This window comes from Rhincodon typus, chromosome 4, assembly GCF_021869965.1.
Source record: "Rhincodon typus isolate 14 chromosome 4, sRhiTyp1.1, whole genome shotgun sequence".
Classification (NCBI taxonomy): Eukaryota; Metazoa; Chordata; class Chondrichthyes; order Orectolobiformes; family Rhincodontidae; genus Rhincodon; species Rhincodon typus.
This window is the reverse complement of record NC_063335.1, coordinates 63,455,698-63,475,721: the sequence shown is the minus strand read 5'-3', so window position 1 is coordinate 63,475,721 and position 20,024 is coordinate 63,455,698. Positions and strand designations below refer to the sequence as shown.

The 20,024-nt window shown below is 36.2% G+C and overlaps 1 protein-coding gene across 7 annotated transcripts in view; it reads right to left on the bottom strand.

Moving 5' to 3' along the window:
* Nucleotides 1–10,483: 10,483 nt before the first annotated feature.
* The window catches only part of atp6v1h (ATPase H+ transporting V1 subunit H), a 113,951-nt gene continuing 104,410 nt past the window's right edge, over nt 10,484–20,024 (bottom strand). For all 7 annotated transcript variants that reach the window (XM_048595931.1, XM_048595935.1, XM_048595934.1 and 4 more), the window contains one exon: nt 10,484–10,944. In XM_048595931.1, coding sequence (XP_048451888.1) covers nt 10,884–10,944 — 61 coding nt within the window. In that variant the 3' untranslated portion in view covers nt 10,484–10,883. The remainder of the gene's footprint in view (nt 10,945–20,024) is intronic.

Sequence of the window (20,024 nt, the reverse complement as noted above, 5' to 3'; positions counted from 1 at the left end):
CACATGTCTTTCAGATGAGATATTACCCTATCTCCTGCTCAAGCGTATGTAAAAGATCCTGTGACACAATTTCAAACAAAAGGAGGAGAGTTACCCACAACAGTATTAATCCTTCTATCAAGATCACAAAGAAAAGCAGTGTTTATCTGGTCATTATCACATTGCTGTGTATAAATTGGCTGTCATGTTCTTTACATTTCAACTTTAGAAATACTTATTTGGATGCAAAGCATTTTGAGCCATTAGTGGGTGTAAAACGTTTTTTTTTCCTATACAAACTACATTCTCTGGGATATAACCATGATGCATAATTGCACTCATCACTATTCTCATTAATTTCTCGATGTTGTTTAGAAGCTATCTTTTGCACAGTGTGGTTCCTTTTTGGTGGCCTACATGGCCTCACATCTTGGTCTGATTGCCAATCTGCTTGTCCCCAGCATGATAACTTCTGGACTGCTGCATGATTGCACAGCTAAAAGGAAACATAGCTCTTCATCTCCCAGAATCTTCCTGTGGCCCTTAACAGCTTTATTGCCTGGTAAGCCTTCCCCTGCTTTAAACTAAATTGTAACAAAAGGCATTTGCTAAGATTTGCAAAAGTTTACGATTATCAAAAGATAAGAATAGTGAATGTTGAAATGTTGCCCTTTTTAGACTATGGCAGTGTTAGGATTGGGTTACTTGATGGTTTATTATGGGTTTTAGCATACTTGAATCAGTTTTAACTCATGGTTTTGCTTTAAGACAGCATGATCCCAAGCATGATGGTACCGAACTTCAGATTGAACAAATCTTGAAATGTATGTATTTCCTATGTTTAATTGACATTTGAAAGCATGACTAGTGGAGCAGTATAATTTACTTCAGTAATTAACTATAATAGTTCATGGTCTGAGATTAATATACAAGAAAGAATATTGAAATATCAATACAAATAAAATATTGATCACAGCACAAATAAAATGTAAAGTTCATATTACAATATTTTAATACTGGCTGCAAATTTATATGCTTAACTGACTGAAAATTCTAGCTCCTCACTGCTAAGTCAATTTAAAAAGAAAATGACACCACAAAAGATTTGTAAATGGTTAAATTTTACTTGGGTTACTACAGATTTATTTTTGTGTGTGTGACAGTATGGTCTTATGAAAAAAAAAGTACTTATAAAACTTAGTTTGATATTTTCCAACTTTCTTACAGGAATAGCCATAAAGCACCATAGTTAAAAAAGTTAGCTAGGTAACTCATTTATTTTGTTGTCGTACTTTCACCTGTAATTGTAAAATTACATATGAAAGGTAATTTTAATGCATTTTATCCAATGGAAATAGAACACCAGCACCCTGAAAATGGCAGGGGTAGGTTTTTTTTTTGAATGCTGTAGCGGTGCAGGCACCATCTTCCTTGGGTCCTTGGCCTGATCAACAGCTTGTGTATCAGTACTTCTGACAAACAAGCAAAGATAACCAATTCCTTTTCATTACCCCTGCAATAACAAAATATTCATCCATCCAGGAAAACCTGTGAAATTTAAAGAAAAGTCCCTTGACTGCATGCCATTGAAAGCTGAATATTTAATTATAACCCAGCAAAGAGGTACTAATCAATTATTTTAATTTTTAATCCCTTCACATACTGTCATCATCTCTTCTGCTATCCCCACCATAATGTTGGATGATAAAATCTGACATTCATCTTTATTTCAGGTTTCTTGTCTTTCTGCTCTCCAAACATTTTCTTTACCCAATTTAATGGTAAAATTTAATTTTATTAATTCCTCAGCAACATACGTAATCATTTTGCTTCAACAATCTTCTTCATTGCTAGTTAGGATGAGGTTACAATTTTATTATTTCTGATTGCTGTGAATTTCATTGCATAGTTCCTGAGCGTTTCATGCCAAAAACAACTGTCATTTGTCCTTATATTTTGTATACTTATGTTCCTGAAATCTGAAGGATTTCAAAGATTCATTGCAAAACTAATGTCCAAAAACTACATATGGCAATTGAGTGTAATCTCTACTTACATTCCTGACAAAATGTAAATTCAAGTGACAGTCTTCATATTTCCATAGGGATCCTTGACTTTAGACTTGAATTTGACAAAGGATGTTTGTATCATCTTGCTGCATGCAGATTCTCTCATTTTGTAGCTGATAGTCAAATTAAACTTACTTATATCTAGTACTTACAGCATGCTTTCACTGTTATGAACCAGACCAGAACCCCTCAAAACATATTAAGATAGCCTAGACTCTAACTTTTTTCTTATTTTGAAGTATAAGGCTTCGGATTGCATCTGGAACACAATTGGTCAAACTACTAAATTTTAAGCAAGACATACTTTATATTTTAACTGTAGTGTAAAACTAGACAAAAGTAAAAATAAGAATTGGCTTAGCTGTAACTATTGAAATGCTTAACAAAATAATATATATTAAATACTAATTAACTTTGCCAATTTAGTAACATCCTGTAAACATACCCCTGGCAAAGGCAAATTTAGTAAAATAGATTGTCTCACATGTGAAACAGATCACTGTGGAACTCCACTTCTCATCACAAACATACCACTGACCATAACCCTTCATTTTTTGCACCTGAATCAAGTTTAGATCAAACTTGCCAATTCACTTTTTCACATTAGCTTTTAATTTCTGACCAGTGTGTCTCTGGGACCTAATCAAAGATTTGACAAAAATTTGCACAGACAACATAAAGATGCTAACTTCAATGTTCCTTGTTATCTCTTCAAAGCATTCAAATCAAGTTAATTAGATCCAACCTTCCCTTGATAAATCTATGCTAACTGTCCTTGATTAATTCATGCACATCTAAATGTGCATTTAAACAAACTCTTAAGATATTTTTCCCCCAATTATTTGCCCACCATTGATTTTAGGCTGATTGATCTACAATTACTTAGGCTATACCTTCCTCCTCTTTAAAACAATGATATAAGTATCTGTATCCCTACAGTGTGGAAACAGGCCCTTCGACCCAACAAGTCCACACTGCACCTCAAAGCATCCCACCCAGACCCATCCCCCTATAACCCACCTAATCTACACCTCCCTGAACACTATGGGCAATTTAGCATGGCCAATCCACCTAACCTGCATATCTTTGGACTGTGGGAGGAAACCGGAGCACCCGAAGGAAACCCACACAGACACGGGGAGAATGTGCAAACTCCACACAGACAGTCGCCCGAGGCTGGAATCAAACCCGGGTTCCTGGCGCTGTGAGGCAGCAGTGCTAACCATCGTGCCACCGTGCTGCCCATTCTCAATTACCATGCCCATGTACTTGATTTCTATACACAACTTCCCTTTCTTGTTTCTAAATGAACCTACACTTTCTTAGATATACTCTTGGTCTTTACTTATTTATTGTACATCTTTGGGGTTTTCCTTGATTTTACTCGGAAATATTTTTACATAAACTCTGTATGCTTTCCGAATTTTGTTTTTAAAATTGCACCCGTTACACTCATCAGCTAATGTTCTGCAGTACAGAGATGTTGACATTTGACTAAAACTGTATTTTTTCCTTCCCTTAACCTGTATGCTCTTTGATATTCAGGGGCTCTACATTAGGGAGTCTTGCCCTTTTACCTTCTTATATAAGATATTTGTTCGAAACTACTTGTCATTGTGTAGATGCTTCATCAACTTGTTTCACAAGATGACACATAATACTAGTAACTAAACCTAGAAAAAAAACTAGCATCCCAGCATATATTTTCTCTTTCATTTTGCAGTATTTTCAATACGACAGATTACATTTGGAGGTATATCAAAGCCATGCAATTATTTTTGAGGGAAATCAGGGTATGGGAATGAATACTCACACCCCAAAAATGAATAAAAATGTTTAAGACAACTGCTGGAGTATTGGATTTGCAATTAGGTGTTTTGTTCCTGTGAATGTTGATATTGGAAGGATTGTTCTCAGCTACCCTCCTTTTCATTTAGGCATGGTGTAAATGCTCATCCTGTATTGTCTTCAATATTTCAGGGGTATCAATAGCAATTTGCATGTAGTTTCTGTCTTTGATCAATTATAGCTTCACTGCATCATCTCAACATGCACTGTTAACATGAAAAATTCCACAACTCCCCTGAATACCATTCATAGCTTTCAATTCCATTTTCAGGCACCTCATTGTTTGCATTCACTGGCTATCAGTTACTTATGAAATTCAGCTCAGTAACTCACCAAAGACAAACAAACATTACAGACACAGGTCAGGAGTGTAATGGAATACTCTACCCCTGCCTCGATAACTGCAATTCAAACTGTCAAAGAACTGAACACCATCCAAAACAAAAACAGCCCACTTGATTAGCACCCCAGTCCCATTAAAGACATTTATTATCTCTACCACCAACAGTTGCAGTCATGTGTACCATCAACAATAGTGCTTCAGGGAGACAGGGAAACCTGAAAAGAGAGAGCAAGAGAACTAAACTAGTCCCATCTTCTTCTAAGCCTTTCCTGTTCATGTACCTAGCTAAATATCTTTTACATGTTGTAACTGTACTGCATTGACCACTTCCTCTGGTAATTAATTCCATATAAAAACCACTGTGTGAAAGAGGTTGTACCACAGGTCCCTTTTAAATCTTTCTCCTCTCACCTTAAAATTATGCTCTCTGGTTTTGATCTCCACAAACCTAGGGAAGACACTTGCTATTCACCTTATCTGTGCCCCTCACAATTCTATAAATCTCTAGAAGGTCACACCTCTAACAATGTGTTATATGAAAAGGCTTCTTTTTCCAGATCGTCATAGCTTTGTGTCACATCAAATTAAATCTATGTCCTCTTGTTCTTGTTTATTTTACAAGCAGAAACAGCTTCACTCTTATGCTTAGCCCACTCAAATTTTAAAAACGATCTCCAGGGAGCTAAGTCCCAACCTCTTCAATCAATTCTTATTGCTGAATTTTCTCATTCCTGGAACCATTTTAGAAAATTGCTTCTGTACTGTCTCCAATGAATTCATATTTTTTCAATAATATGGAATTCACAATATTCTAACAAGTGACTTATACAGGATCAACATCATTTCTTTGCTCTCACCCTCATCAACCTTTTCATTATCTCTTCAAAAAAATTCCCCAAGTCAGTCAAACATAATTTCCCCTTTAGAAATCTTTGCTGACTCTTCCCAGTCAACCCACATTTTTCCACATGAATGCTGATTTTAGGCCAAATTATTGGATCATTGTTTCCAAGAGTTTCTTCCACTACCAAAATTAAACTAACTTGCCAATAAGTGCTCAGAGTGTCCTTGCAAACTTTTTGGAACAAGGCTGTAATGTTGACAGTTCTTCAGGCACCTCCCTGGAGTCCGAAGAAGACTCAAATATTATGACCCATGCCTCATCAATTTCTGTCCTCACTTCCTTCAAAATCCTTGGATGTATCTCATCCAATCCGAGTGCCTTGTTAACTTTTAACTGCAAGCAATATATCCAAAACTTCTTCCTCATTAATTTTGATTCCTTCTAGTGAGAGCGTTTCTTCCCCTGTCACGAAGGCCTGGACAGCATCCTCCTATTTTGTAAAGATAGATACATCTTATTCATTTAATACTTCAGCATCCATTTAATACTCCTGCCTCCATTTGTAAAACCCCACTTTGATCTCTGATCTTTCCTAATCCTCCTCTAATAGCTTTCTTACAATAGCTAAACCTATAGGAGACTTTGGGATTTCCCTTTGTGCTAGCAGTTAGCCTTTTTTGATAGTTCATCTTTGAATCATACAATCCCAAGAGTGTGGAAGCAAGCTATTTGGCCCATTGAGTCCAGACTGGCCATCTGAATAACATCCCATCCTCTACCTGTATCCCTGCATTTCCTTTGGCTAATCTACCTAGCCTGCACATCCCTAGACACTGTGGACAATTTAGCATAGCCAATCTACCTAACGTTCATATCTTTGGACTTTGGAAGAAACTGGAGTACCTAGAGGGAACTCACACAGGCAAGAGGCTGGAATCGAACCCAAGTCCCTGACACTATGAGGCATCAGTGATAAGCACTATACCACACCATGCTGCCCCCTGCACATCCCTGGACACTATTGGCAATTTGATATAACCAGTCCACTAAACCTGCATATCTTTAGACTTTGCTTTTTTATTTGCTTTTTCATCTCTTCTAAACCTTCAGTGTTCCTGCTTATTCCTGATTCCATTTTCTTCCTTACAGCTACCACTAGCAACACCTTTTCTTTCTAATATTACTGTTTACCTCTTTTGTCATGCAGAGAACTCTGGATTTGTGAGACCTGCCTTTCGCAATAGGGGAATAAACCTTGATTGTATTCAAACTGTATGGTCCTTGAAGGGGGCCATTGTTCACCTAATGATCTTCCAACCAACCACTTATTCCAATCAATCCTACCAGACTCTTTTCTCGTCTCATTGAAGTCAGCTCTCTGCCAATTGATTCTCTTGCTCTCGATTGTTGCAGGCCATTCTCTAAAGACCAACCTGAACTTTATCACTGTCTGTTAAATAGTCCCCCACTGACAATTTATTTATTTTGTTGGACTGGACACAGGCTGCTGTAGAAAACTGTGATACTGTAAACTTCAGAATTTTAATAACTGTTCAGGAATTAAAAGAATCAGCAGTACTTCTTTCTGGAATAAACTGTTTCCCAACATGAAAGGAACAAGGAAGAAATCGAAAACAACATGCTAATTAACCTTTCCAGGAAGATGGAGTCGAAGCAACATAAAGAAACTGTTTCTTGGGAGAAAGGAGGCAACACTGCTTGACGGCCTGTTGCCTCATAACAAATGGGCAATTAAGACTGCCTGCAAAAGGAATGTCCTGAGGTTATGGGGAAAATTGCAGCTAAGACAGCTAACACCAAATGTAGTAAGGAACAGGGGAGTTACTTCTGATAAGAAGGCAAGTTGCAGACTTGAGGACTCCAGAAAAAAAGATAGTAAGGGATCATCAATAATGTCACAGCACAAACATGAAAGCCAGAAAATTAAAAATTCAACTCTAGATTCCTCAGCAACAGAATTTTGAAGAATACTGCACAAGGATCGTACCTTGGACATCCAAAGACAGACACTGTTGATTGGAATCACAGCTAAATTCCACCATTAATCAGTAATAGCCAAGTTGGATTTTAAGGCTTAACTTGCTTACTGGAGGATCTTGATTTGGTTGCTACGGTGATTTTAAAAGGCCACTTGGCTCATTGATGTCAATTTCTCTAACAAAAATTTTAATCCTTGCATCCAAATGTAGCTAAAAATTTATTACATTAAAAAAATGAGCAATGCATCAAGGAGGAATATCTAAAATCAAAAGTTCTGACCCCACAACTAGTCCAAGTTGTAAAATCAGTCTACCCAAATGAAGCCCAAAATGGATTGAACAATCTCTATCTCAAACAAAAGTCACAATATTCCTTGACCAGCACATCCTAATATGGCTGTAATGCTGGCTGCTCAGAATACAGCTGCTCAATTTACAGCTGTTTGGAAAGAAGGTGTTAGTAAATTTTAAAAAATTACATTTGGAAATGTAATATTAGAAAGTTGAGAATTATTTCAAATGAATATGAAATATGCTCTTTGCCAAAAAAAATAGTAGAGTTGAGATCCTGCTGCAGGAAGTGTATTAACAGCTTCTAGCAGTATATTCCCTATCAAAAAGGTGCCCTCCGGTAGAAGTTAACTTGCTAATTAGACGGCCATCTCTTAAAAGAGATGACCATGGATTTTCTATTAGTGATGTGACATTATGATCAATCTCTACACAAGAATACCAGCACAATGTATTAACATATTATCACTTAAAAATCAACTGTCAATACAACATAATTACAAACACGTTCAACTTATTCATAAAATTATTTATCTTTGCTCAAAGATAGACCTTTGCCCAATATCAGAAATCACTGCAACAGCAGAACAATTCTTTGCTAGTACCAGCAAAGCCATGCATCAGTTTACTTCAGTTGTCGTACTGACCTCAGAGCATGAAGATAGTCAGTTCAAGTCCCATTCCAGAAATTTAGGATTAACGCAGACTGAAACTCAGATCTACATTATCAGAGGTGTGCTTTTTCAAGTGACACGACAAACAGATGACTTATTTATCTGAGTTGATGTATAAGATCCCATGGCTCTGCGCGGTAGATGGCAGCACAGCGAATGTCACTAGTAATCCATTGGTGGAGGATAGTGCTCTGGGGATATGGATTCAAATTCCACCTTGGCAGGCGGTGGAATTTAAATCCAATAAATAAAGCATTGAATTGAAAGCTAGACCACAAACCTGTCACCATTTTTAAAAAAAAAATCTGGTTCACTAATGTCCTTTATGGAAGGTAACCCGAAATCCTTATGCAGTCTAGCCTACGAGACTCCAGATCCAAAGCAATGTGATTGACTCGTGTCTTCTGGAATGGTGTAGCGAGCTACTTAGTTCAATAGTAATTCAACATTGTCAACAAATTCAGGCTTTGTCAGTGATGTGCACATCCCGTAAAAGGAATGTAAAAGGAACAGGGAATTCTCCTTATGCGAGATAACAAGGTGTAGAGCTGGATGAACACAGCAGGCCAAACAGCATCAGAGGAGCAGGAAAGCTGACATTTCGGGCCTAGACCCTTCTTCAGAAAAGGGTCTCGGCCCGAAACGTCAGCCTTCCTGCTCCTCTGATGCTGCTTGTTATCTCAGATTCTCCAGCATCTGCAGTTCCTACTAGTTCTCCTTATGTGATGGCCAAAATTCTTCCCACAACCAATACAATTCAAAACTAAAATCCATTTGGTTATTCATTCATATTGCTATGCACAAGATAATTACAAAACCTACAAAACAAATATTGCAGTTAAAAGATCATTTTTGGGAACGTCAAAGTGATTTGAGATGCCTTGATGAAGCAATAAGATTTCTTGCAGTGTGGCAAAAGCCATAAGTTGAAGATGGCTCACCGGCACATCAAGGTAATCAGGAATAAGCAATAAATGTCAGCACAAAATCCCATGAACAAACAAAAAGTCATTCTTCCAGATCACAACTGAAACCTTAATGCACTTCAGAAAAATTTCACCTACTTCACCTGTAATCATATCAAGATGAAGATAGCTTCCATTGATTCATTTTATAATGTATTATCTGTATTGGGAACATAATTAAAACTACCTTCATTCTTACTACCTTCATCTCTTACCCTTAAATTCTTGTAGGCATGACCCAGGTATGCCATTTATCAATACCTGCAAGTGGTTATAATTCAAAAAGACTGAAATGATGGAATTATCCTCAAGATATTTTACATTATCTGTAATTACAGTAAATGCTGAATGCCGTTTAAAGAGAAAACAAAACTGCATGTATGATGTAGTTGGAAGTCGTTCTTAAATTTTAGCAGAATTCAGTGATAAAATTTAGAAACAAAAATGAAGTGCTAAAGACACACAGCAGGTCTGGTACCTAGGTAGAGAAAGAAACAATTACGTTTTAAGTTTCAATATGACTCTTCAATTCCTTTGTTTCTCTTGCTCCTTCTCACTTTTCTCTTCCATCCTCTCTTCACTACCAGTTGTCCTCTCAAATTTAATCCTGGTGATGGGTATTGTTCCTTATGTACTGATTGACTCAAAATTTTGAGTCAAATTGTTTAATGAAAAACATTTAAAAGTTAGAGAATTATGGTAACACCTACCTTCTATTATTAGAGGATTGACATACAACAAACGTACATCCACAGAAGCTTCCAGGTCTGTGTTCACTGCAGTCAAGACACCAAACAATCTACGAGAAATGAGCTTCACAATGGTCAATTGTATGGAGGAGGTAAATCATTAACTTGCATTATAATAGCCCTAACTTCCCAAATCAGGAATTCAGGAGGCTCAGTTTAATCGGTATGCAGGGGAGTTAGATCAGATTTTAATTCTTCCAATTTTCCCAGGTTAATTATCAAGCTTAATTGAGTGAAAATCTAAGATTTCAGAGTCAGAATTGGGACCTTTTTCAGAGAAACTGTCCCAAGGAAATTTCAACTTCTGTCAATTCCTGTTGATTCAACTATGTTGGGATTTCTGCATGCTCCTGACACACAATTCCAATCTACTTATTCGAATGATGATTGTCCCATCGAACTTTCATTGTCAGGATAGAGTTCCTGTGTGTTTCAAGATGTGATCCTCAATCTATTTGCAGCATCAAGCAAACTACATTTTTCCCAATGTATTTTCTTTTCTGGCTTCACAATCAAATTGTATATTCAGTTCTAAGTGGGAATTAATTTGACTGTTCGGTTTAATTATAAAAATACAAGTTGTAGAATGGGTCCAATAGTGACCACTTTTGTTTTAAAAAAAAATCAAGAGTCACGCTGCCAGCTCATGCAATAGTGGACCAACTTGTAATGCTGTGTTCCAATAAGTGATTCTGATCTCAATCATTTTGTTACATGTTACTGATCTAACAATTCAGGCACATAGCTGTTTTATTAATAATTTATCACTACATTGACATGTTAATCAAGATGACAGATAATATCAAACAATGCACAGCAGATAATTGTACTTTACTCAAATTAAACTTGACTAGCACAAATAAATCAAATAACTGATTTTGCAGATAATTCACCATGTACATACTTATGTCCAATACAGTAAGCTGCTTAATCAGGATACATATTCAATTTTGTTAATACAGACCATAAAGAAATGTTGTATGTGAATTTATGAAAAACAATTATCTATCAAAACATTATATGCTTAGTTCAATATATTCAGACAAACACATCTTTTATACTTCAAAAACAAATCCACCAGTCTATGCATTTTGGTGTAGGCAACAGTGATTTCAGAAAATTCAGCTTCTGGTGGTGACAGTTGGTGGTTGATCTGACTGCAGCTGTTTCCCAAGGTACTCCCTAAAAATAATAAAATCAGTGTTATCATGCTTGCCATTGAAAACAAAATTTTTCAGTGAAATGCAAGGCCCTTTTCTTCCATATAACATATTACACATTTAAACAAATAAAATAGAAAACTGAATTTTTACCAATATGGTTGAGTCAGACACAAAAAGAAAGACATAAAAATGCACTGCAATATCACAAAGTAGTCAAAGCTCAGAAATACAGCAGCACTTCTTCATCGATGATAATACCATATTCATAAGTCCTTAATTTCAGTGTCACTGTAACATGAAAATGCTTGAAAAACATTAATGAAAGGTGGCAATTCTAAGAAAATTTATTTTATATTATCATCAGTTCCACTTTCTCAAGTCTACATTAAACAAGAGAGATACCCAGTCAGTCATAGACATTCAAGGGAGACAGTGGCAATGTCACTGGGCAAATAATTCACAGCCTCAAGTTCACATATTCAGATCCCACCACAGCAAGTGTAAATTGAATTCCAAAAACTAAATTTCAATTAATCTTGAATTGAAAGCTAGTCTCAGTAATGGTGACTATGTATCAATTTTTCACAATACTGTTTTTTTTATAGAAACAAAGAATGCATCACAGGAACCAACAGTTTAACAGATTGTCCACAGTATCTACACAAGGACAAATATGTTCTGGTGTAGACGACAAAGTGATGTCACTGTCCTCATCTGCACATGCACCAACAGCCATTTCAGCATTCAGAGTAATCACTCTATTTTCTTTTTTTTTTTAAAAAAAGAAATGGACAGGAAAGAGGATATTATTGTATACGTTTTGATCTCCTTAATTATCACAGTCTCTAACTGCATTAGAAACAGAGAAGCTTTGCTCAAACATTTTCTGCAATCGAGTGATTATTTTGAGAAAATGCTGAACAGGTCGCGTTTACACCCATTGTTGTTTAGAAGAATTAGAGGAGATTTTCTTGAAATGGATGAGTAAACGCTACTTTGCCTTGTGGGGAAACCTATAACCAAGAGACATTTTAAAAATTAGGGATCTTCCATTTAAAACTGAGTTAAGGGTTATTAGTCAGTGGAATTCTTATCCCCAGAAACCAGTGGAAGCTGTGTCATTGAATATATTCATGAATGTGTCAGATAGAATTTTGGTCTACAAGGGAGCTGAGGGTTATGGAAGGCAGGCAAGAAAATGGAGTTAAGACTGAAATCAGATCAACAATGATTGTGTTGCATCGTCAGGCAGATTGATGGATCAAATGCCTATTCCAGCTTCTCTTCTTTCTTAGACCTTGTAACAATCTGTTAAGCTCTAAAATTTACTACTTTTATTTACAATCTGAAATACTTCAAGTTTGTCAGTATTTAACACAAGTATATACATAATGCTGTTTTTTACTAGCAAGACAAAGTTTTGATCCAGTCCAAAAATAGTATAAGAATATCTTTTATTCATGTAATATTTTTAACATCGGCAATACCCTAAGGCATGTAGACAGATTAAAAACCTGCCATTGAGTACAAGATATCAGGAGGATGCACTCTAGAAATCAGGCCTGTCAGCCGTGCCAGAAACCACAGAACCAATGACCAGTGACATGGAATTTCCTAGGTGGACAATCATACCCATTAACAAGTGATTTATGACAACAATTAGGAGTTACTTCACAACTCCTTTTTTCATCCATTTGACAAGGAAGTTACTACATCTCTGTGCTCTAAATAAAAATATGTAGTTAATTGATCAGGGTTTCCTGGGCCATTCTCCTTTTATGGGTTTCACCTAACTAAAAGGTTGTTAAAATCAGTAGTATGAGATTAGATGCTCTGAAGACTTCAAGTGGTGCAAGCTTTGCCAGTTGCTCATATAGAATTCTTATTTAAATTTGAGCTTTGAATTTGGTTATAATTAAATAATCCCTCAATTCCAGGAAACATTCAAGCTAAGCTCATCTGTACTGCTTCTAATGCAATTAGACACTTTGATAATTAAGGAAATTGAAACTGTATATAATAATCCAAAGCTGTCCAAGGTCCAGTACGGTTGTAGCAATGCTTCCCTCCTTTTATAGTTTATTCCCCTTGCAATAAATGACAATATTTCATTTTTCTTCTTAATCACTTGCTTTTTCTGTACACTAACTGTAATTCATTTACAAGTTCACCTCGATCTCCCTCTACTGCAAATTGCCATAGTCTAATATTGTTTAACCAGAAAGTCTAACTTTTTATGGCACAGAAATAATCCCTTCTACCCACTGTGTCTGTACCAGTCAAACATTAATCTATTAACAGAACTATAGAAATGATACAACAGAGAAGGGGGCCATTCAGCCCATTTTGTCTGCACTGACGCAAAGACACTGAGATGCTCTTTCTAATCCCATCGACCTCCACTTGGCCCATAGCCCTGCAGATTACAGCAGCTAAGATGCCAAACCAGGTACATTTTAAAACAAGAGTTTGGGCTGTCTGTCTCCAACTCAGGCAGCTAATTCCAGACCATTACCACTCTCTACATAAAAACTATTTTCCCCACGTTCCCTCTAATCTTTCTGCCACTTGGCTTAAATCTATGACCATTAGTTTTTGAACTCTCTGTTGTGAGAAACATGTTCCTCCTGTCTACTCTCTTTCTACCCCTCTCAAATTTTGTATACCTCAAACATGTAATCCTTCCACATGCTAAGGTTTCAAAGAAAACAACCCCAACCTCTCCAATCTAACCTCATAGTTAGAAGTTTTCACCCCATGAATATTCTAGAAAACCATCTCTCTTCAGAGGAATTAAATCCTTCCTGGAATGGAGTAACCACAACTGCACACAATGCTACAGCTTTGGCCTCACCAGTTTCATCATATCCTTACTTTTACATTCCAGTCCTGTCAATGAAAGACATTCTATTTGCCTTCTTTACAAGCTTAATTAGCTATACTGCTACTTTTAGAGACCTAGATCTCTCACTTTATCTACCCCTATCACTATATTCCAGTTTATTGTATATTCCCTTTTACTCTTTAGGGTCATAGAGATGTACAGCACAGAAACAGACCCTTTGGTCCATGCTGACCAGATATCCTAAATTAATCTAATCTAGTCCCATTTGCCAGCATTTGGCCCATATCCCTCTAATCCCTTCCTATTGATGTAACCATCCAGATGCCTTTAAAATGCTGTAATTGTACCAGCCTCCACCACCTACTCTGCCAGTTTATTCCATACTTGCACAACCCTCTACAGGAAAAAGTTGCCCCTTAAGTCCCTTTTAAATCTTTCGCCTCCAACTTTAAACCTACGCCCTCTAGTTTTAGACTCTCCTACCTGAGTAAAAGACCTTGTCTACCCAACCCATCCATGCCCCTCATGATTTTATAAACCTCTATTAGGTTACCTCTCAGCTTCCAATGCTCCAGGGAAACAGCCCCAGACTATTCAGCCCCTCCCTTTAGTTCAAACCCTCCAACCCTGGCAACATCCTCTTAAATCTTTTCTGAACCCTTTCAAGTTTAACAACGTCTTTCCTACAGCAAGGAGACCAGAACTGAATGCAGTATTCCAAAAGTGGCCTAACCAATGTCCTATATAGACCTGCCAACTCTTGTACTCAATGCACTGACTAATAAACCAAATTTCCTTGACAAAATGGACAACTAAACACATTTCCTCATTATATTCCACTTGCCTTTTTTTTTTGCCTACTTAGCCTCAATATCCCTTTGCATCCTCCCCAACTTACTTGCCAAGCAACTAATTGTTAAAGCTGATGACAAATTTCAAACTTGTATAGAGGACTATACTAAGTTAACACAAGTGATAATGATAACTATGGTTCTAAAGTGACTGAAATTATTTAAGCTATTGAAACTTTTTTAAATGAAAAAAACTTGCATCCACTATCATGTAAAAAATTATTTCAAGTAACTCTATAACAAAATTCTAGTCCCAGTAATACTTTTTGAAAAAGGAATCCTTTTCATCTAAGTTAAATAATGAACTATAATGTAGAATTGCATAAACATGTAGTGTTGGTTCTTCCTAAAAAGTAATTCAGTGGAAATTCTTGATGTCACACCTGACATATTTTCTGGTGTCATTTTTGAAAAACTTTTAAATGAATAGCTGCACATCAAAAGCCGAGAATTCACATGATAGGTCACAAATGAAAACTTTAGTCTGATGACAAAAACAATTGGCCAATTACTCTTCATGTAATGCATGTATTGCATGATTGAACATCTTCATCTTTCTCTGTTAAAATTACAATTTGATTCACTACCATCCATGTGCAACCATTTGAGGCTATGATAAGACAATTCATTTTTTTTTAGAAAGAACACTGATGGTTAAACATTATGATTTGCTGAAGCACGTTCCACTAGTTAAGTTTATTCACACAAGTTGAGATTTTAACAATGGTTCTCTCACAATTGTTGGAAATGTGAATTGATGACACCACATGAAGGGCAATGGAACAATGGAACGTTTGTGAATAGGACAAAGTGTAACAAATGAGGTATAAAGGATTGACTTCACACATGCATTAACTTTTCCTATCAATGTCCAATTAGATGTAGAGAGGGAGGGGTGAAAAAAGAAACTGGATAAAAATAGATGGGGGGGGGGGGGAAGAGCAAAGAAAGAAAGTATGACTTTTAAAATATTTCACATTTTATAGATTTTCTAGAATAATTAACAAAAGGAGACCACACACTTAATAGCTTAGTTACTGGTTACTGTAAAGGGGCCTGCACAACACTGCCACAAGTGACTTCATACCTTTATCATTTCTCATCTCTACTAAATATTGTTTTCTCATCCTGGTTATTTGAACTAAAGTCATCACCATCATGAACTAAAAGAACTATTCTTCACCACCTTTTAGTTCCGATATTCATGTTCTGTATTCTTCAAGATTTAGGTCCCACTCCATGCCATTCTGTAGTCATGCCTGTCTTGGCCATCAGAATGTTCATAATGATTTCTATTTACTCTCTGTTTCTATTGTTTCAAATGTTACATGCATTCAGAAACAAAGATTTTTGGTTTATCTTTTTATTATTAGAACCTCAGTCGGATCTATCTATTGCCTCAGATTTATTCCCTTTATTCTTCAAAGTCATTTTTAATTTCCATTGATTACTTTTGCCTTCTCTGTTCTAAGTTACATCTTCAAAAATTTGTTCTCTTGCCTCATGCTTAGTTTAGAATCCTCCCACTACCTCCCTTGTTATATAGCACGCAAGAACACATTATATCAAATTGCATGAAGGAAGTAAAGAAAAAAGGTTAAAAGAGGCAGAGTCTTAGAAGAGATTTGTAGTTAAAATGGGAAACCCAAAATATTTTCTATTGTTACATAAACAGTAAAATGGTAATTAGAGGAGACTAAAAAAGGATTTTGGATATGGGCAAGTGAGCACAGTTAAGGTACTGAACCAGTACTTCTATGCTTACAAAGGAAATTGTGGCAAAAGTGACCATGAAATAGGTGGTAGTTAAGACATGGGATGGGCCAAAATAAAAAAGGATATATTAAAAAGGGAAGTTGTACTTAAAATTGATAAATCAGCACAACTCAAATGGGATGCACCTGAGGACAGTAAATGAAAAACTGAATTTGAAGAAACTGTCCATAATCTTCTAAATTTTCTTCAGACACAGGAATTCAAATATTATACCCTTGTCCGAGAGCAATGTTGCACCCTTGTTCATGCCAGTCAGTTAAACTTCAATTGTGGGAAAACTCCCTGTCCCAACTTCCAACTCAGTAAATAACTGAGCCTATGCAGCGACTACAAGTTGTGACTGGATTTATTCTTGAATAAAAGTGACACAGATAGCATCACCATTATTCTTACGGTACAATTAGGCTATACTTTCTTATTCTTGAGTTTTAGATGCAGATTTGGATCTTTTCGAGTTATGTTGTTACCTTAAAGCAGGTAGGTTCAACAAGACCCTGTAAACTAATTGTGGCAGACAAATCAGTCACAATAGTTTTAGAACCTGAACGCGATTTCTAAAAGAAAAATCTTAGGTGAAGAAGTGGAAACAGAAGTTTAGACTGCAATGTATATTCTCTCACTGTTCAGTTGCATCTTTGTTGCAATTCAGGGTCATTAACAAAACCTTTTAACATGGTCTAGCATAATCATGTACTACAAAATTTATGCAAAGGGTTTTGACAGCAAAATGTAATATCCTAAACTATCATTTTTCATCCATTGTTACCATAGTCATTTTAAATATAAGAGACTTCATCAAGTTATACTGAGGTAGCTAAAGATTTAAATCCTTTGTAATGACACAATGTTGAGATTTATAGATATATCTGAATAGATATAGCACTACCTATATATCTCCCTTAAGACTATTACTTCTTGGATAATGAAACTCAAGGTTTCCTGAACTCTGATAAAGTTGCTAAGTTATCAGTTTCTAATTGTCACATTTTGTAAAACAAAATTAGTAATTTGATGACTGATGCACTGGAGATTGGAATCCAAATATAAAATTGTGGGGGTAGGAGGAAGGGGAGGCTGCAGAAACGAGTCAAAAAAATCAGACTACTGATATTTATAGTAGGTGGGAATTATCAAGCTTTGCAAGAACTAACAGAGGCAGTGGGGCTCATGTATTTATTATAATGAGGATGACAATTGACAAGAAAAAGCATCTGCATGATTCAAGGACAGATTACAGTAATCTCACGTCAGCAACAGGTTTATTTGAAAACACAAGCTTTGAGCCTTGCTCCTCCTTCAGGTGTTAGAGAGAGAGAGAGGTGGTATCAGATACAGAATTTATAAGTAGAAGATCAAAGGGTCACACCACTGATGAGGATGTATTAAACCTAAGATGCTGTTAAATCTTTAATCAGTTAGAAGAAGATTTTAATTGATTAATATGTATATGAAAATACCCGAATTTCAAATCACTGCCCTGCGAGAATTAAAAGGTTTTATCAGTGTAAAGTCAATGTAAAGACAATGCATTGTCTGACCCAAAATGTCACTTCTTTACATTGGAGGAACAAGGCTCCAAAAGCTTGTGTTTTCAAATAAAACTGTTGAACTATAACCTGGTGTCGTGTGATTTGAGCTTGTCCACCCCAGTCCAACACCAGCATCTCCACATCAAGATTATTGTAATGCAAAGGTTAATCCCAGTATTTCAATTGCACATTATGTTATTTCGACTGGCAGGTGCTAGATTGCCATATTTCTCTTGGAGATGCAAGTAGCACAGGACAAGGTAAGCTTTGGTAATTCTTAGAATAGAACTCAACAGGAAATAAGATCAGCATGTGCAGGCTCAAGGTGCCCAACCTTTCTAGTGAAAGCGTGACAGCCAGGTACAGGGTGAAGTAGCATACCATCAATTTTTAAAACACAAAGTCCAATTATATTTAATTGTCAGAAATATATCTGTATGAATTGAAAGCAAGCAATTAAGATAATGAACAACTATGGACCAGGTTAACTTTCATCTCAGTATGGTTTGTGTCCCAAACTGTCCAGTTAAGGCTTTAAGGCATTTTGATATTGAACAAATTCTGGAGTTGAGTGCAATCACAGGTCAGTGATCACTGGAAATCACCACACAATTGGCATCATAAATGGTTACAAGCTAACAAGTGCATATAATTTTATAAAACAGGCCATATGGCTTAACAAGTTGATGCTCCACTCAAAGCTCTTCCATCTTTTCTGATCTAAATTTATCATTGGCAACTCTCCATTCCCTCTACCTCACATGCATGTCCAGTTTCCCCTCAAAGGCTTCAATCACTATGTGGTAGCAAGTTCTATATTCTCATATTTCTGAGTAAAGAAGATTTCTTCTGAATTCTTTATTGAAATATTATAGGACTATGGCTATACTCTTCTCCACAAGCGGAAACATCATCTCTATAACTACTCTACCAAAAAAAAAACAACTTCATTTCATTCAGCCACCCCTCCACCTTCTTTACCCAAGAGAAAAAAGATCCAGCATGTTCATGATTCTATGATACATACACCCACTCATTTTTTCTACCATTCATGTACAAATTTTTTGCACACTCCATTTATTTTTAACACAGAAATGTAACCAACAGTGTGAACAGTACTCTAAAAATGTAGCATAAAATGTTGGGGAGGTGATGGCCTAGTAATATTATTGCTGGACTGTTAATCCTGAGACCCAGGCAATATTCTGGAGACCTGGATTTGAATCATATCATGCAGATGGTGAAATCTGAATTGAATAAAAATCTGGAATTAAGAGTCTAATGATGACCATGAAACCACTGTCGTTTGTTCAAACAACCCATCTGGTTCACTAATATCTTTAGGGAAGGAATCTGCCATCCTTACTTGGTCTGACCTACTTGTGACTCAAACCCACAGCAATGTCGTGGACTCTTAACTGCGCTCTGGGCAGTTAGGGATACGCAATAAGTGCGGTCTAGCCAGTGACACCCTCATTCCATTAATTAATTTTTAAAAAAATCTAACCAAAGTTCAATTAAGGATAAGTAAAAATCCTCTGCTTTTCCATTTTCTCCTTTTAAAAAAAAGCTTAGAACACTTTTTAAGTTTTAAAATGCCCCTCCTAATCTTTGGTATAGTGATTATGTTTCTACACTTAAATCTTTTTGTTCCTCTACCCCACGTATGCACGAAAAACCAAATTTAAATTTCCAATTCCAATAAATGACATCCTCCTATTCTTCCTATCTAAAGTGTACATTCACATCTGTGTTGCCAATTATTTCCCTGTGCTGCAAGTTTATTAAAACACTGATTTGTTACAGTCCTCCTCAGTATTTGCTTTTCCAAAACCTAATTTGGAATCATCCGCAAATTTAGAAAGTGTTTTTGAATCTAAAGTCCAAACCATCAGTGAGAAACTATAAACAGCAGTGGTTCCAGCATCGATCTTCACAGATGTTGAGAATACATTTATGGAAGAAATTAGAATATAGAACCATTTAAACATTTCTGGGTTGAAGAAAACTTATCACATGATTTCTTGCAAATCAAAAGTCAAAATGTAAATGAGACCTGTATTAGCAGTTGTTTGCAGGAAAAGCAAGTAATTTTGGG